General features: G+C 36.9%; 1 protein-coding gene across 2 annotated transcripts; it reads left to right on the forward strand.

The window, feature by feature from the left end:
- Window positions 1-1,847: 1,847 nt before the first annotated feature.
- On the forward strand, window positions 1,848-13,080 carry ca9 (carbonic anhydrase IX). Of its 2 annotated transcripts, XM_059539538.1 has the most exons (11): window positions 1,857-2,053; window positions 7,935-7,967; window positions 9,301-9,471; window positions 10,314-10,456; window positions 10,616-10,708; window positions 10,836-10,902; window positions 10,993-11,150; window positions 11,230-11,356; window positions 12,202-12,255; window positions 12,448-12,541; window positions 12,691-13,080. In XM_059539538.1, the coding sequence occupies exons 1-11, from the start codon at window positions 1,945-1,947 to the stop codon at window positions 12,776-12,778; spliced, it is 1,137 nt and encodes a 378-aa protein (XP_059395521.1). In that variant the 5' UTR covers window positions 1,857-1,944; the 3' UTR covers window positions 12,779-13,080. The 2 variants fall into 2 exon arrangements, with proteins under 2 accessions (XP_059395522.1, XP_059395521.1); XM_059539539.1 differs by lacking the exon at window positions 7,935-7,967 and having other exon boundaries at window positions 1,848-2,053.
- The last annotated feature ends 4,005 nt before the right edge of the window (window positions 13,081-17,085 follow it).

Consider the following 17,085-nt stretch of genomic DNA (forward strand, 5'->3'; position numbering starts at 1 on the left):
CAGGGTTAAGTACAAACTAAAGCTCAGGTTAGATAAAGCATGGGGCACATCAGATGAGAGTTTAGATTTCTGACTAACTGCTTGGGGTGGGGGGGAGCTAGAAAAATACTATCAGCATGCATACTTCATAGTACTAGTAACTTCATAACTTCATAGGAACCTCTGGTTACTGTCTCAGTTTCATTCAAGTTGTACATTGTTATATTTAGTCTCGGGAGCTAGATAAATGGTACTAGCATAACCTCTGATTGTTGTTTGAGCTTTATAGTTGGGTTTGGTTCACTGAAAGGGTATGTGGCACCACCATTAGAGCTTGAGTAAGAGATGCTGATGCATTACTGTTTGCAGTCATGACAAATTTGGACTCCCTTATTTGCTTTTGAACTCCAGTGTTTCTCAATCTTAGTCCTAATCAAACACTTCTGATTCAACTCATCGGCTCGTGAGCAGAGACTCTGAGAGCTGATCTGGGTGTGAGTGATGACGGGGCATTTTCAGGTCACTCCTTTCTGTTCACCAAACCGTTGAACGAGGTGTTTCTCGCTCTTTTGGGGGGCACTAGATCTTTTAACAGGATTAAAATCTTTGAACTGATGACTGATAAGAACCTCTCTGTGAATGACAGCTTGGTCACCAGTAAACTGGATTTATATCCTTACAGATACTGCTAAAGAAATGCCATTCTTTAATAAAAACATTTCATTTTAGACATCCATATACTGTACTTACAGCCAAACCCACTCAACTCTTACAGTTACAACACAAACTCATTAATTAATTTTCAAAGAGATCTGTCTATGATGGATGCTTTTAATCATTTCTTTAATTTTCCTACTTTACAAACTCAGTAAAAAATGTTAACATGGATTACAATTACAGGTCCATTGAAGTGGCAGGAAACATTGTTAATTTTTATTAAAGCGCTCCTCTGGGCGAGTGAAATTCAGTCACAACGTTCTCTTTCTCTTCCTTTTTCTTCTTTCGTCTGCTTCCCTTATGGTCCTCACAACAGATCATCCAAAACACTGGTTTAACTGGTTAACACATTTAACACTGGCTTTACACCGGATGAAAACCAGTGAAATCCTTTGATAAATATTCAGATAATGATAAATTTGGTCATTGCAAAATTGCTTATTTATAGACATTTTCAGATTTTGTTATTTATTATTGTTATTATTTGCATGTTGGACTTTCACTATGCAAAAACACAAATAATTATCTTTAAACCAAACTCAGTGCTATCTGCATTTTGTAAGACATATGTGTAAAGAGTTCAGAAGAATACTAAAAAAATAGTATTGAGAAAAGCACATTGCTAATTGTAGAAATTGTAGGAAAAAAATAATAAATAAATAATCTAAATTTGTACACTCAGACACTCAAATGTTTGACTAGTAAATATAGAAAAAGAGTCACTTTTTTTAACCGGCTTCAGGAGATTTGTGAGTTTTCTCAACTTCTTTTTTTCAGTTTATACAACAAAAAGTTAAGAAAACTCAAAAATCTCCTGAAGCTGGTTGCCTTAAAGTTTTCTCAACTTTTTTTTTTCCCAGTGTTTGCTTTCACACAATTAGCTACTCAGTTTGTAGCTTATTCCCACTGAACTTTGACCAAGGAAGGAGGGAGGCATGTAGAGAGAGAGAGAGAGAGAGAGAGAGAGAGAGAGAGAGAGAGAGAGAGAGAGAGAGAGAGAGATTTGCTTACACTCTAGCTCTAAAACATGGCGAGAGAGAGAGAGAGAGAGAGAGAGAGAGAGAGAGAGAGAGAGAGAGAGAGATGTCCTGGAACCTTGAGCAGCTGGAGCATTGTGATTGGTTTGTTCTGTGAAGCCCCGCCCCCGGTCGGTGGACCCCTGAGTCACTAAAGTAGAGGCTGAGATGCTGTGTGTGAATCAGAAACAACACCAAGTTACCTGTGCAATCTAGTGCTGCGGAGGTCAGCATGCTGCTGGATATACTCCTCGTCCTTCAACTCCAGGTGCTAGTCGTAGCATCTTCATCCTCCGCTGAGGAAGAAGAGAGCAGTGAGAGGGATGCCCAACACAGTAAAGGTGAGCAGATCTGCCTGTGTCTGTACAATCAGAGCATCCATCAGTGTAACTGTGTGTAAAAGAGCAAGCTTGCTGCTTTTCCAGCCTTTATTTAAATGTTAAGGAAGTAAACAAAAAATTGGAAGTGCTAAAACATGCATGGCATCAACTTTTATATTTAAATAATGAAAAGGTTAGTCAAATATTCATAGACAGATTCAACAGACGAGACCATACAAATGAAAACTTGTTTAGTTAAAAAAACCTGTAAATGATGAAAGTGTGATTAAGGTCTGTTTCAGCAGAGTTAAGACTGTTGACTTTGGGTGGTTACTGGCTCTCATCTATATGTACTGCTCTCTGATTTTAACACAACAGGTGATATGATGATATCCATATAATCTACATGAGCAATTATCAGCTCAACAGCCCCATGAGCATATAATCTGTTATATGATGCAAAACACTTCTTCACAAGATTTGCTGATCGCTGATCAAGGCGTGTATTTACTGTGGTATGTTGCTGTAGTTAATGTTTGATTGGCTTATTGTAAAAAAGCTCATAAAGTAAGATATTATTGATAATGAGTGAATGAGAATAAAAAGAAATAGCAAAGAGGAAAGTCCTTCATTCAGGGTCACTTTAATAGTGCAGAAAATAAAATTCCTCCATAAAAACAGAGACAGAATTGACAGAAATAAAGAGACGACCTCCAGGAGAGTAACATTTTTTGCACGCTGTGAGTCAATGTGACACGTTGATCAAATATTCCTGGATGGCGGTACCCATGAGCTGTCTGTGGTTGGAGAGCGTTTGGTCTACGTGCCGCTCACAGCGTCCCAGCATCTCCAGCTCATATGAGGTCACTGCTTCCCATAAACACACATCCTGATTCTGACGAAAACCTCACCAATACAGAAATCAAAAATAAGATTTTTTTTTTTGTGTTTTACTCTATGTAATACTGCACAAAGTGTCAAGTAAGGCTAATCCGCTGTGATTTGCCTGGCTCACTGTTCAGAACTGCTGGATATTCTCTGTATGTGTAAGTATGGGTAAATATGAGCATGGGAAAGATTGTGCAGTCTCAGGAATGAAGTCATCAGTCGGAATAATGTATAAAACAGAAACGAATGAACAGGTTTGCCACATGAAAATAACTAACTCTAACTATAATATAATTAATGAAACATCACATACAAACTCACATTTCCAAAAAGCAATATGCTACCGTTTTAAAAGCAACAACTAGAGTTATATAGATGCAAACTAGTCAGTGTCAGTGTTAATGAGTGCAAGCTGCAGAGAAGTGACACTAGAAACGTCATGCAACGGGAGAGTGATGTAGTTAGGAATATCCGCCAGTTATTGTCCTTGACATTTACAGTAAATCATGGATTAGCTCTTATTTCTCTTATATAGTTGTTTTAACGACTTCTACATGTTGCAATAACACTTGAATGATATGTTAAATGTTTCATGATCTTTCATACTGATTCATATTATGACCTCAAAAAGTTAAATATAGCCAGAAGTGACTTTCAGAACTTATGAAATTATTTTTACTCAGAAATGAGTAATACATTTCACAATAAGTTACAAAGAAACTGCTAATTCCGAAGTAGAAACACTGAAAATGTATTTTCTTGGAAAATATCCACTAATAATCAATTGCTTTTCTTGTATTTAATTTTGTTTTTTTACAGTGCTGACATCTCTGTATTTGGTCTGATTTTGAAATCTGGGCCGTATGGGCTTTTCTGGCCGTGGCTTGAGCTTTGAATTGTTCTGTTTTAGCGTAGCAGGCTGAGCTAGCATTGGCGCTGATGTAAGTGAGTAGCGAAGCACATAATGCTCTCATTCACTGAGCTGATGAACGAGGGATTGTGTGAGTGTGCTGATGTGTGTGAAGAAGGAAAAGATACTGTTCTGTTCTTACAAACCTGTTCTCACGGTCCCTTCATCTACCTGTGCCTGGCTTGCTCAAAATCTGTTTGTCCCATAACTGAAACAGAACATTATAGCAGCATGTTAGTATATTACAGTAATCTCAGATATTATTATTATTAATATGGTCATTTATGTACGGTAAAAAGTTTGTTGAAGTTCACCTAACTAAAGATCCAAGCTTCTGCTTCATAGTCTTCATGATCTATTTGTAGTTGGTTAGACTTACTTGTTTTACAGAGAGTTACCAGAATTTCAGACCCTGGAGCACAAAAGCAGTCTTAAGTCTCTGGGGTATATTTGTAGCAATAGCCAAAAATACATTGTATGGGTCAAAATGATAGATTTTTAAAAAATCATTGGGATATTGTAAGGTCCAGGCACTCGGCCGGTGCTGGATGAAGGTTTCCTGCATGTTCTGTCTTTCAGCGCGTAGATTTATTCAATTTAGGTTAAACTCAAATCGGACTCCATTTTATTATTTAATCTGACTCCATTTTAGTATGACCTCGAATTTAGGTTGGAATTCAAATTGGTTGTACGTCTGTTTCTAATTAGTAGACCTATTCTTCTGACATTTGATTATTCTAGCTAAACTCTTTAGTTTATATTAACTTGTTCATTCGGGTGCTCATGTCTCTAACAAGGATTCAACGTAATCTACTAGAGTCAATAATTACAGAGTAAAACAGAATAAAATCAAATGTAACAATTTATTATCAGTCAGGTAAATATGTATTCTGCCAATTACATATCCAATTGAAACACATCAAATCATATCAATACAAAACATCAAATTCTTAAAGATTAATCTAAAAGTAAAATATGCATACCTGACCTTAGAAAATACATAGTATAAAGTGAAGAGACACACAACACACTACGGGCTTTCTGGCTACAGAAATCGCCCTGATCCTCTTGCCGCAATCCTTTAAATACCTCAGACCAAGACAAACATCCCCCGAGATGAAGACAGAAACTAACAATTGGAATTTGATTAGGTCAGGTCCCAGACCAGGGTAGTTTACACCTCAATGGGAACAGAAGGTCATTTGTCAATGTCAAAGTCACCTTTATTTATATAGCGCTTTAAACAAAATACATTGCGTCAAAGCAACTGAACAACATTCATTAGGAAAACAGGGTCAATAATGCAAAAATGATAGTTAAAGGCAGTTCATCATTGGATTCAGTTATGTCATCTCTGTTCAGTTAAATAGTGTCTGTGCATTTATTTGCAATCAAGTCAACGATATCGCTGTAGATGAAGTGACCCCAACTAAGCAAGCCAGAGGCGACAGCGGCAAGGAACCGAAACTCCATCGGTGACAGAATGGAGAAAAAAACCTTGGGAGAAACCAGGCTCAGTTGGGGGGCCAGTTCTCCTCTGACCAGACGAAACCAGTAGTTCAATTCCAGGCTGCAGCAAAGTCAGATTGTGCAGAAGAATCATCTGTTTCCTGTGGTCTTGTCCTGGTGCTCCTCTGAGACAAGGTCTTTACAGGGGATCTGTGTCTGGGGCTCTAGTTGTCCTGGTCTCCGCTGTCTTTCAGGGATGTAGAGGTCCTTTCTAGGTGATGATCCACCATCTGGTCTGGATACGTACTGGATCCGGGTGACTGCAGTGACCCTCTGATCTGGATACAGACTGGATCTGGTGGCTACGGTGACCTCGGAACAAGAGAGAAACAGACAAATATTAGCGTAGATGCCATTCTTCTAATGATGTAGCAAGTACATAGGTTGTTATGGGAAGTGTTTCCGGTTCCCGGTTTACCTAATTAATGCAGCCTAAAAATCCTTTAACGGATTTGGATAATGAAAGCATATTAGTATGTTATGTGTATGCCAGGTTAAAGAGATGGGTCTTTAATCTAGATTTAAACTGCAAGAGTGTGTCTGCCTCCCGAACAATGTTAGGTAGGTTATTCCAGAGTTTGGGTGCCAAATAGGAAAAGGATCTGCCGCCTGCAGTTGATTTTGATATTCTAGGTATTATCAAATTGCCTGAGTTTTGAGAACGTAGCGGACGTAGAGGATTATAATGTAAAAGGAGCTCATTCAAATACTGAGGTGCTAAACCATTCAGGGCTTTATAAGTAATAAGCAATATTTTAAAATCTATACAATGTTTGATAGGGAGCCAGTGCAGTGTTGACAGGACCGGGCTAATATGGTCATACTTCCTGGTTCTAGTAAAAACTCTTGCTGCTGCATTTTGGACTAGCTGTAGTTTGTTTACTAAGCGTGCAGAACAACCACCCAATAAAGCATTACAATAATCTAACCTTGAGGTCATAAATGCATGGATTAACATTTCTGCATTTGACATTGAGAGCATAGGCCGTAATTTAGATATATTTTTGAGATGGAAAAATGCAGTTTTACAAATGCTAGAAACGTGGCTTTCTAAGGAAAGATTGCGATCAAATAGCACACCTAGGTTCCTAACTGATGACGAAGAATTGACAGAGCAACCATCAAGTCTTAGACAGTGTTCTAGGTTATTACAAGTGGAGTTTTTAGGTCCTATAATTAACACCTCTGTTTTTTCAGAATTTAGCAGTAAGAAATTACTCGTCATCCAGTTTTTTATATCGACTATGCAATCCATTAGTTTTTCAAATTGGTGTGTTTCACCGGGCTGCGAAGAAATATAGAGCTGAGTATCATCAGCATAACAGTGAAAGCTAACACCATGTTTCCTGATGATATCTCCCAAGGGTAACATATAAAGCCTGAAGAGTAGTGGCCCTAGTACTGAGCCTTGAGGTACTCCATACTGCACTTGTGATCGATAGGATACATCTTCATTCACTGCTACAAACTGATGGAGGTCATATAAGTACGATTTAAACCATGCTAATGCACTTCCACTGATGCCAACAAAGTATTCAAGTCTATGCAAAAGAATGTTGTGGTCAATTGTGTCAAACGCAGCACTAAGATCCAATAAAACTAATAGAGAGATACACCCACGATCAGATGATAAGAGCAGATCATTTGTAACTCTAAGGAGGACAGTCTCAGTACTATGATACGGTCTAAATCCTGACTGGAAATCCTCACATATACCATTTTTCTCTAAGAAGGAATATAATTGTGTGGATACCACCTTTTCTAGTATCTTGGACAGAAAAGGGAGATTCGAGATTGGTCTATAATTAACTAGTTCTTTGGGGTCAAGTTGTGGTTTTTTGATGAGAGGCTTAATAACAGCCAGTTTGAAGGTTTTGGGGACATATCCTAATGACAATGAGGAATTAATAATAGTCAGAAGAGGATCTATGACTTCTGGAAGCACCTCTTTCAGGAGCTTAGATGGTATAGGGTCCAACATACATGTTGTTGGTTTAGATGATTTAACAAGTTTATACAATTCTTCCTCTCCTATGGTAGAGAATGAGTGGAACTGTTCCTCAGGGACATGGAAGACCCTGGAAAAGGGCACTCCCATTACAGTAATCAAATTATCTCTTAACTCTTAAGATCTGTATCTTTTAATCTACTTTTCTAAGGTTGAGACCATTGTACCAGTTGCCCTGAGACAATACAAATGACACCAAACATGACTGTTAATATAACTTGCATTAATGCAGAATATTATACTATTGGCAATTCTAAGTGAAACTAAGTGGAGGGAGTGTGATGGTGAGGTGTGAACTGCTAGGTGTGGTGCATCTTCGATGGCACCGTTATTTATGATGGAGGGTATTCAAGGGAGTGTTCAAATGTTAATTATCAGGAAAGTCATTTGGTTTCTTAGAGAGAAGTCGTCCCTCAGTCCAGACGGTCCGGCTCCAGTCTTACAATATTAAGTAAAGAGCATGTTCCTTGAAGATATTTTGTACATTTCCAACTGTAAATATATCAAAACTTAGGGACTTTTGTACAACTTTAAAGGCAATTTTCTCAGTATTCTTCCCTGACACAATGTCTTTCCATCTCTTACAGGTTCTTCTCATCAGCAGCACTGGGGTTACCATGGTAACTATATACTGTAACCACGCACGATGAGTTTTACATTCAGTTGTGAATCTAACTCACAGTCAGTCTTAGTTAACACTGCAATATAATACTGTGAGTGAAGGGAAACATAATTTATGTGACTTGTAGCACTTATTTTATTAGATTAGAAAGTAGAGTAAATTTTATGTTCATTTAATAACATTAAATAATAATAATGCAATCAGATTCACAGATTAAAATACAATTTACAATCAAATCAGGTCAACATGGAACTATAGTAGTAAGTGTGCATAATACAAATACATAATCAGTATATAGATAAAAATATCTGAATACTGTGTGTTATAACACATATTTGATATATATTGATCTAGAAGGTGAAACATGGGACAGTGCACCAGTGTTTTCAGTGATTCAGAGACTTACTCATAAACACTCACATCTTTGTTCCCGTTTGAAACTGTATCGGATCAAATTATTGAGTAAATGATTCAGTCAGGATAAAAGTCACGTTTAATACTAACTGCTAAAGGACCAAAAGCTAAAAAAAAATGTAATCAGACATTAAATGTGTAAATAAAATGAAATGATTTTAATAAAATTTAGATACACATCATCTCACAAATATTCTAAAACAAATACAACTGTAAGCAACATATATACATATAGAAAGATTAGTTTACTTAAGCACATATTGATGGTAAAGTGTGTGAGTTTACTGCTTTATTGCGTGTACGGTGTCAGTATCAGTTCTTGTGATGTAAGCCTTCTGTCCTTTGACAGTCTGTGTTTCCATCATGAGCTTTACAATCACTTTTTTGTATTGTATTTTAACCACACTGTGGAACCTGCACGTTCTTCGCTATACTAGTTTGCTGCTCACTTTAAACATTACAGATTGTAATTTGCTCAAAAACACAAGTCACTAAATGAACATTCAGAAGAAAACAAAGTAAAAGTTGCCAATAGTCTTAGCCATTCATGTAATGCAACAATGTCCTGAAGCTTTATCAGTGACACTTTATAATAACCTATATGACATGAGTCATATAAATCAACGTGTGAAAAACAACAACTGTTTGTCAGTTAATGTATTAGGGTTAGGGTTGTTGACATGAACTAGCATGCATTAGTACATGATGTACTGTTATTGTGTGTTTCTACTTTATCTGTTAATAGTGCTTTTTATGTTTATTATAATGCATTGTTATCAGGCTCTGGAAAATGGCCTTGGCTTTTAGAAAGGCAGTATACAAATAAAACTTGTGTGTAAAAATGTCATCAGTTAACTTTTAAATAAAATGATATTGTTAAGGCTGTTGTATGTTAATGATTTCTTTGTCTGGTTCAGATCAGGACGCCTGGTTATCTGCGTTTGAACACTGCAGTGGAAAATCTCAGTCTCCGATCAACGTAGACACTCATAAGGTTTCCTTTGAGCCCAGACTGCCTCCCGTTAAACTGGAGGGCTACGATCTGACCGACTCTCACACTCTTAACCTCATCAACAACGGACACACATGTGAGTCCAGGCCCTCTCACACCAAACACAAGATCTACACACAATCAGACTCAACTGTTCACACCAGAACATCACGTGTTACTACATATTTATGAAATAAAGAAACAAGCACGATTCCAGTTTTGTATATTTTGATGATGAAAGAGGAGACTGTTGTTAGTTCGCACAAGTCTCCTTTTTTGTTAGATATCTCCTGTGGAACAAACATTAAGATAATGAAACAGTAAATTAGATAGTGTAAGTATAATATACTGTAAGTAACACTTTAATTTAAGGACCAGTTCTCACTATTAACTAGTTGTTTATTAGCATGCATATTACTAGCAGATTGGCAGTTTATAGTGCTTATGAAGCACATCAATGCCATATTTTAGATTTCTGAATGTGACCCAAACCTAAACCTAACAACTATACATTACTAACAATTAATAAGCATCAAATGAGTTTTTTTTTAAATTAGGACTTATGATGGTTAATAGTGAGAGCAAATACAAGTATGGCCTTCTTTCATGCTGTTGTTTTTCAGTGACTCAATGACTTAATCATGTTTCATTCTTGTAGGAATGAATGTATTTCATCAGATTTATTGAGGAAATGATTGTCAAAAAAAAAAAAGATACCATGCATGCAGAAAGACTGTTTTATACTTTAAAATGTTTCATTTTTGGTCGTTTTATCATTTAAAGACGATGCTTCAAATGCAAACTAAGTGGACAAACTCAAATGCAAACTCAATGGACTTTATTTACCATTTGTTTTTGTTGCTGATTAAAAGACATAATTAAAAGAGCTTATGGAATGGAAAGCTGTCTGAGATGCATGTTGTGTCGTTCTTCCATCAGTGCAGCTGAGTCTGCCGAGCAGCATGCGAATCATGAGGGGATTCGATCAGGTTTACGTCGCAGCCCAGCTTCACTTCCACTGGGGAACTAAAGAGGTCCCTGGCTCAGAGCACACCATAGATCATGTTCATTTCCCTGCCGAGGTGAGCTGGGCTGAAGAAACACACAGTTTAATGCTATAGCCAAACATTAAGAGATCATGTAGTTGGCCCAGTCTTTCTGGAACATGAGTGGTTATAAAAATTGCATAATGTGTGACATATTGCATGAACACATGCCACCCCAATTTCCTCTTTCCTCAGATCCACGTGGTTCATTATAACTCCAAATACTCAAATCTGGCTGAGGCTGCCAGTAAAGCGGATGGATTGGCAGTGTTAGGAGGATTCATAGGTGTAAGTCTTTCAAATACAGCCTTCTGGCTGCACCAAAGGTTTCCAAGTAAAAGAGTATGGTTTGATCAATCCCAATAAAGTCTTTGCAATGCATTTGTTAGTATCTCATTTTGACCTCCCTCAACAGATTGGCCTTTATGACAATGATAACTATGAGAAGATCCTGTCTGCGTTATCAGACATCAGCATAGAGGGTAAGAAACGAATAACCGTCAACAAAGATCACGTCCAGCATAAAGCACTGATGATTATCATCCAACCTGATCTGATGCTCTTGTTTTCAGAGTCAGACACTGAGATTCCTGGTTTTAATGTGCGCCATCTTCTGCCGGACAGCCTGGACAGGTTTTATAGGTACAACGGGTCGCTCACGACCCCTCCATGCTTTCAGACGGTCAGCTGGACTTTGTTCAACGACTCCATCAGAGTCTCAAGAAGACAGGTCAGACTATTCCCACAAGAGAGCCTGATGTCATTTACAGCCCTCGCTCATCTAAACCAGTCTTGTTTCTCTGTATTAGCTGGCAGCCTTGGAGGACACACTGAAAACTGAACACAACAAGCTTTTGTCCAAAAACTTCAGAGCTCCACAACTTCTGCATGGGAGAAAAGTGCTGGCATCTTTCCACACAGGATCGACTCCAAGAAGTATGTGCAGTCTGTGCTAGGCCTTTTAGCTCTTTATACCTTATTGTGTTGCAGTTTACAGTTGCCCCATGATTTGTTTTTGTCTGAATATATTTTTAATAGAAACATTATCAAATGGGGCATATGTGTGTACATGCACACTGATCTACAAACATCTCGGCGGATGTGTACACTGAGATTGTTTTTACTTTTTTGTTTCCAAACTCTGATTCTATGTTCATTTTGTACATAACTGACATACAGTCTATAATAATGTATTATGCAATTATGTATATAATTAAATATTTTGGTTTGTATAACTCTTAATAATTTAACCTTATTTAACCAGGCAAGTCCATGAAGAACAGGTTCTTATTTTCAATAACAGTCTGGAAGGAGAATTAATATCCACTGAGGAACACACAAACTTATTACAACACATCAACAGATTAAGCCAGGTGGATTGGGTTTTTAAGTTCGGCGTTGTGTAATTATTTTGTACAATGTAACATGTATACACAATAAGAATGTAAGTAGTTAAAGACATTTGATATAAAGTGGCTTCAGAGCTACCGTTCAACCGACATCTAAACGTGACCTGGTTTAATATTAAGTATTTAAAACAATGCCAGTTACTTCAAGTTAATATTCAGTTAAACTGCACACACTCAGATTCAGATCATCACACAAGCTTTGAAACGCCGACACTGAACTGAATCAACACTGAATTAACATTATTAGCAGAATAATGACTGTGTTACAGCAGAAAGTTCATTGGTTGTTACTTATTTATTTCCCGTTGAAACAATGTGTACTGTACAGTCAGTATGTATTAGTGAATGTATATTTTGTGTGGTGTTTTACAGTAGTCAGTGGAGCTCCATCTGAAACACAAGATAATAATATCATGGAATCTAAGGGTAAGAATGTATCTTTTACTGCAGGACATAAAAACTGTTTATTTCAGAGAACTTTGTCTTGTGCTGATGTTGTCTATTTCATAGTGCTAATATGGTTTAATTTTCCATTTTCCGTCCTTACTGAAGCTCTCTGTGAGTGACAGTAAAATGAATACAATATAAACACATTTAAAGGTTGTTTTTTTCTCACAGGACAAATTCTGGCGATTATCTTTGGGGTTCTGTTTGCTGTCACATTGCTGGTGTCCTCTGTGTACACATATCGACAGAGGAAAAAATACTCAAAGTACGTTCATATCCATCTCTGGTTCATCACCAACTCATTTGACTTAATTCAGTATTTGTTCGTAAACTTTTAATACTCTCTGCTTTTCAGAAAGCTGACACAGTACAAAAGACTAAACATGCTTCTCTTTTGTATCTTTTTCTCTACAGGTTTAAAAAAGACTCTAAGCAAAATGTTATTTATAAACCAGCTGTCGTTGAAAAAGACAAAGATCAAACCTCTGTTACTGTATCATAAACCACATATTTATCCAGAAACTAGTTTTGTCTTGTTTGAGTAAGACTTTGAAAGAAATTGTTTGCAAATTAGTAGAAATGGCTGCATACAGTAATGTAATATGTTATTACATACCTGGGAAAAAAAGGCCAAGCCCAAAATGACTAAACACTAAGCTTTTAATTGTCTTTACCACAAATCATTGGTCAGGAAATGAGTAAAATGTAAGCAAATGCACTACTTAAAAACCTACTGCCGCCTCAGAAAGACACCAAAGACAGAATGAGGTTTTTGTCAGAACATGAGACGTTTGATTCAGAGGAGAGCAGAGTTTTGTGGACTGATGAATCATGATAAATCATGAGCTGTGGTGATGCAGCAGAGATCTGGTGAGAGATATAATGATGATATATCTCTAGCACAGCAAAGCATGGAGGAAGACATGTCGGTGTGAGGAGCTGATCTCTGTCAAAACTCAATTAATGCATTTACATTTAGTCATTATGTAGGCAGGGGTTTGACTTACATTTGGGGGATACATAAAGCGATTCTTTTAAAGAGGCAAACAGACACAGGAAGTGCTCATATTACCAAGTCTTAGACATTGTTAGACATAGTACAAGCTAGAAAAAGAAGTAATAAATAAAGAGAAAGTGTTTTTTTTTTTTTCTTTTCTCCATGAAGCCAAGTAGCTTCGAAAGAGATGAGTTTTTAGCTGTCGCTTGAAAATGACAAGGGATTCCTGATAGGGGTGGGAAGATCATGCCACCAGCCAGGAACGGTGAAGGAGAATGTTCTGGAAAGTGATTTTGAGCCTCTGTGATGGTACCATGAGGTGTCGCTCACTAGCAGATCTCAGACTTCTGGAGGGGATGTAGATACGTAGAGTCTGTGGCTGTTCTATATGCAAGAATGTCTTGAACCGGTAGCCAGTGTAGGGAGATAAAGAGCGGTGTAACATGGGCTCTTTTGGGCTCATTGAAGACCTGTGGTGCCGCTGCATTCTGAATCATTTGTAGAGGTTTGATTGTGCATGATGGAAGTCCAGCCAGAAGAGCATTGCAGTAGTCCAGCCTAGAAATGACCAGGCCATGGACAAGAAGTTTCTTTCTGATGTTGTGCAATGCAACCCTGCAAGATCGAGCAGTTTGTGCAATGTGGTCTTTAAAGGTCAGCTGGTCATCAAAGATTACACAGAGATTTCTAACCGAAGTTGATGGGGTAATTGCAGAAGAACCTAGCTGGATATATATATATATACAATTATTATTATATTTTTTCAATCAATGCAGTATTTAAGTTAAAAAACATCCATTAAAATACGGCGGATTTGTTTCACCTTTTGGATAAAAATTTAAAAAATCGTCTGTAATACTCTGGGGTAGCCGTTAGATGCCAGCACAGCCATATATATTCAGTGATGTGTATTCCTTAGATACTAAACAGTGTTTTCAGGCATAATTGCTTACGTTTTGTCACCCCTTGCACTTTTTCTGCATTGTGGCTAATTTGTAGATTGTACACACAAGATTGGTAGATTGGTCACATAGTGATTGCCATGAAGTTCATTAAGTTTTGTACCATTGCGATGAAGGGGATTGGGGATTAAAATGATTAAGACCATTAAAATTACTAATATTATGTCAGGTTTGATATTGCCCACTTTTTATTTTATTTTTTTGCCCTGGTGTGTATGTGTCTGCAGTTTTTTGTACATGTGTAAAAAAAAAAAAAAAGATTATCTTTTAATTTGGTCAAATTATACATCCACCTACAAGAAGTCTATAATGGTTTTCTAACAGCATCTGAGCAGAACCTAGTTTAGATATAGACAGACCCAGATAGTGACCAGTGCCTCTCTCTCTCTCCAGTCAGACTTCAGAAACTATATTTGAGTCTTGACACAATTTCAAAATTGTAAGTGTATAATGACTCTGTGAAGCCATGTTGTTTTCAATGTCAGAACAGACTGTTATTTACTGCATGAAACACGGTCCAGAACACTAAACATTCACACGTGGACTCCTGTCAGCACCAGCAATGTTTGAGATCATTAAACTTTGAATTTGGAAAATCCATGAGTTAACTTGTGTTATATAGAAGTCATGACAGGTCATGTAGAGGTGAGTATTTCAACACAATTCTGTTGAAGACTGACTGTGAAGCATGCAATCCAATGCATTGGGCAGGTCGGGGGGGGTCAGTTCTCACATTTCAGTAAGATATTTACTAAAGGGCAGAGGTCACATGACTCTGAGTGCCTAAAAGCCACAACTAACACTTTCTACATTAAAATGAGTGGATGCAATAGTTAAGTGCTGAAACAGATTTTACAGCATTGATTTGGTTTTAATGTCACTTACCAAAATAAAAAGAAATAAAACATTTACATTAAAGGGATAGTTCTCCTACAATTTACAATCCTGCCATCATTTACTCATCCTCCTGTTGTTCTAATCCTGTACGAGTTTCTGGTAACACTTTAGTATAAGGACCAGTTCTCTCTATTATTATCGAGTTGTTTATTAGCATGCATATTATTAACATATTGGATGTTCATAAAGAATATATTCTGCGTGAGCATATTCTACATCTCTAATCCTACACAATACCTGAACTTAACAACTATTAATAGGCAGCTAATTAGGAGTTAATTAAGGTAAAAGTATAGTTAAAAGTGAGAATTGCACCTTAAAGTGTGACTGAGTTAATTTCTTCTGCTTTACACAGAAGAAGATCTTTTGGAGAATGTTGGTATCCAGAGGTTTTTCCCCCATACTATGAAAGTCAATGGGAACCAGAAACCTGCACACATTCTTCAAACTATTGTTTTTTACATTCAACAGAAGAAACTCAAACAGGTTTAGAACAACTTGATTGTGAGTAAATGATGACAGAATTGATATTTTTGTCAGGACTATCCCTTTAATCTGCTGTGCATATGATACCCATTTACTAATGTTAATAAATTGGACATTATTTTGCAATGCTCCACCAAACTTCCTCCTAACCATATGAAAACTAAGATTTATGATTCACATAAATGTGTAGCATATATTCTAAATGTATTGCTTTCCCCCAAATAACTCCACGAAAAATCCATGAAATGATTAAAAGGGTTTGTTTTATATTTTTGTCAAATCAATTTTGCAGTAATCTGATTCTCTGTTTGGCACATCATATTCTTAGAAACTTTATAAAGCAGCATTAAAATGTTACATTATTACAAGAAGACATTTTGTAATTGAAATACAGGAAAGCACCAAGTTATTGTGTCCAATATCCAGAGCATGACGAGAGCTCCATCTGTACAGGTTTAACACTGGATGACAAATGTAGACAAGAAACCTCTCACAACTTCTCTGCGGTCTGTGATGTACCGTAATGAGCGTGTGCTGGATGAGCTTTCAGAATATCAGAAGGGAAAACGGCTAATGTGTAAGTAAATGCAGTGGTGTTAGTGTGCTGGGTTAGCAATTAAAGCTATGTTAGTGTGACATTCAGCAGCACAGAGTAAGTGTCCAATAACTACAACAGCACCACTTCTGAAGCACATGTGTGACCCAGAACCACAAAACCAGTCATGAGACTCCGTTTATTACAATTGAGACTTATACATCATGAATAAATAAGCTTTCCATTGATGTATGGTTTGTTAGGAGGACAATATTTGTCCGAGATACAACTATTAGAAAATCTGGAATCTGAGGGAGCAACAAAATCTAAATATTGAGAAAAACTCCTTTAAAGTTGTTCAAATGAAGTTCTTAGCTATGCATATTACTAGTCAAAAATTAAGTTTTGATATATTTACAGTAGGAAATTTACAAAAGTATTTCCATGAAACAATCTTTATTTGCTAATAATTTTTGGCATTAAAGAAAAATTGATAATTTTGACCCATACAATGTATTGTTGGCTATTGCTACAAATATACCATATATATGTTAATTATGACAGCATTTGTGCTCCAGGGTCACACATGAACACGAACAGAAGATTCTGTTAGATATGTAAAGGTTGCATTCAATTACAATGCTTTGTGATTCCTGTTCTCTACAGATCAAATGACTATATTGATGAAAAACGATCACCAAGCATCAATCTGTCCTGCATCATGACACAGAAATGGTTAAGACATTTGTTGTTTGAAAAAGTAAAAAGTTTTCCTTCCACAAGACATATAAAGTGTTTCAAAATGTACAAAGCTATTATGAAAACTCTCCAGGGGTTTAAAGGCAGTAAATGGAAATGCTCTGGACTTTACACATGTATGCGTGCATCAGCAAATAAAAGTCAAAACCACAAACATTCACAAGAAGAGCTGG

The sequence above is a fragment of the Carassius carassius genome, chromosome 45, assembly GCF_963082965.1.
Source record: "Carassius carassius chromosome 45, fCarCar2.1, whole genome shotgun sequence".
Taxonomy (NCBI): Eukaryota; Metazoa; Chordata; class Actinopteri; order Cypriniformes; family Cyprinidae; genus Carassius; species Carassius carassius.

Bases quoted from the DNA above. Each gene is read 5' to 3' on its own strand.
- ca9 (XM_059539538.1), top strand. From the start codon at position 1,945: ATGCTGCTGGATATACTCCTCGTCCTTCAACTCCAGGTGCTAGTCGTA. The intron at 2,054-7,934 runs GTGAGCAGATCT...CATCTCTTACAG, and splicing joins GGATGCCCAACACAGTAAAG to GTTCTTCTCATCAGCAGCAC. The intron at 10,903-10,992 runs GTAAGAAACGAA...TCTTGTTTTCAG, and splicing joins ATCAGACATCAGCATAGAGG to AGTCAGACACTGAGATTCCT.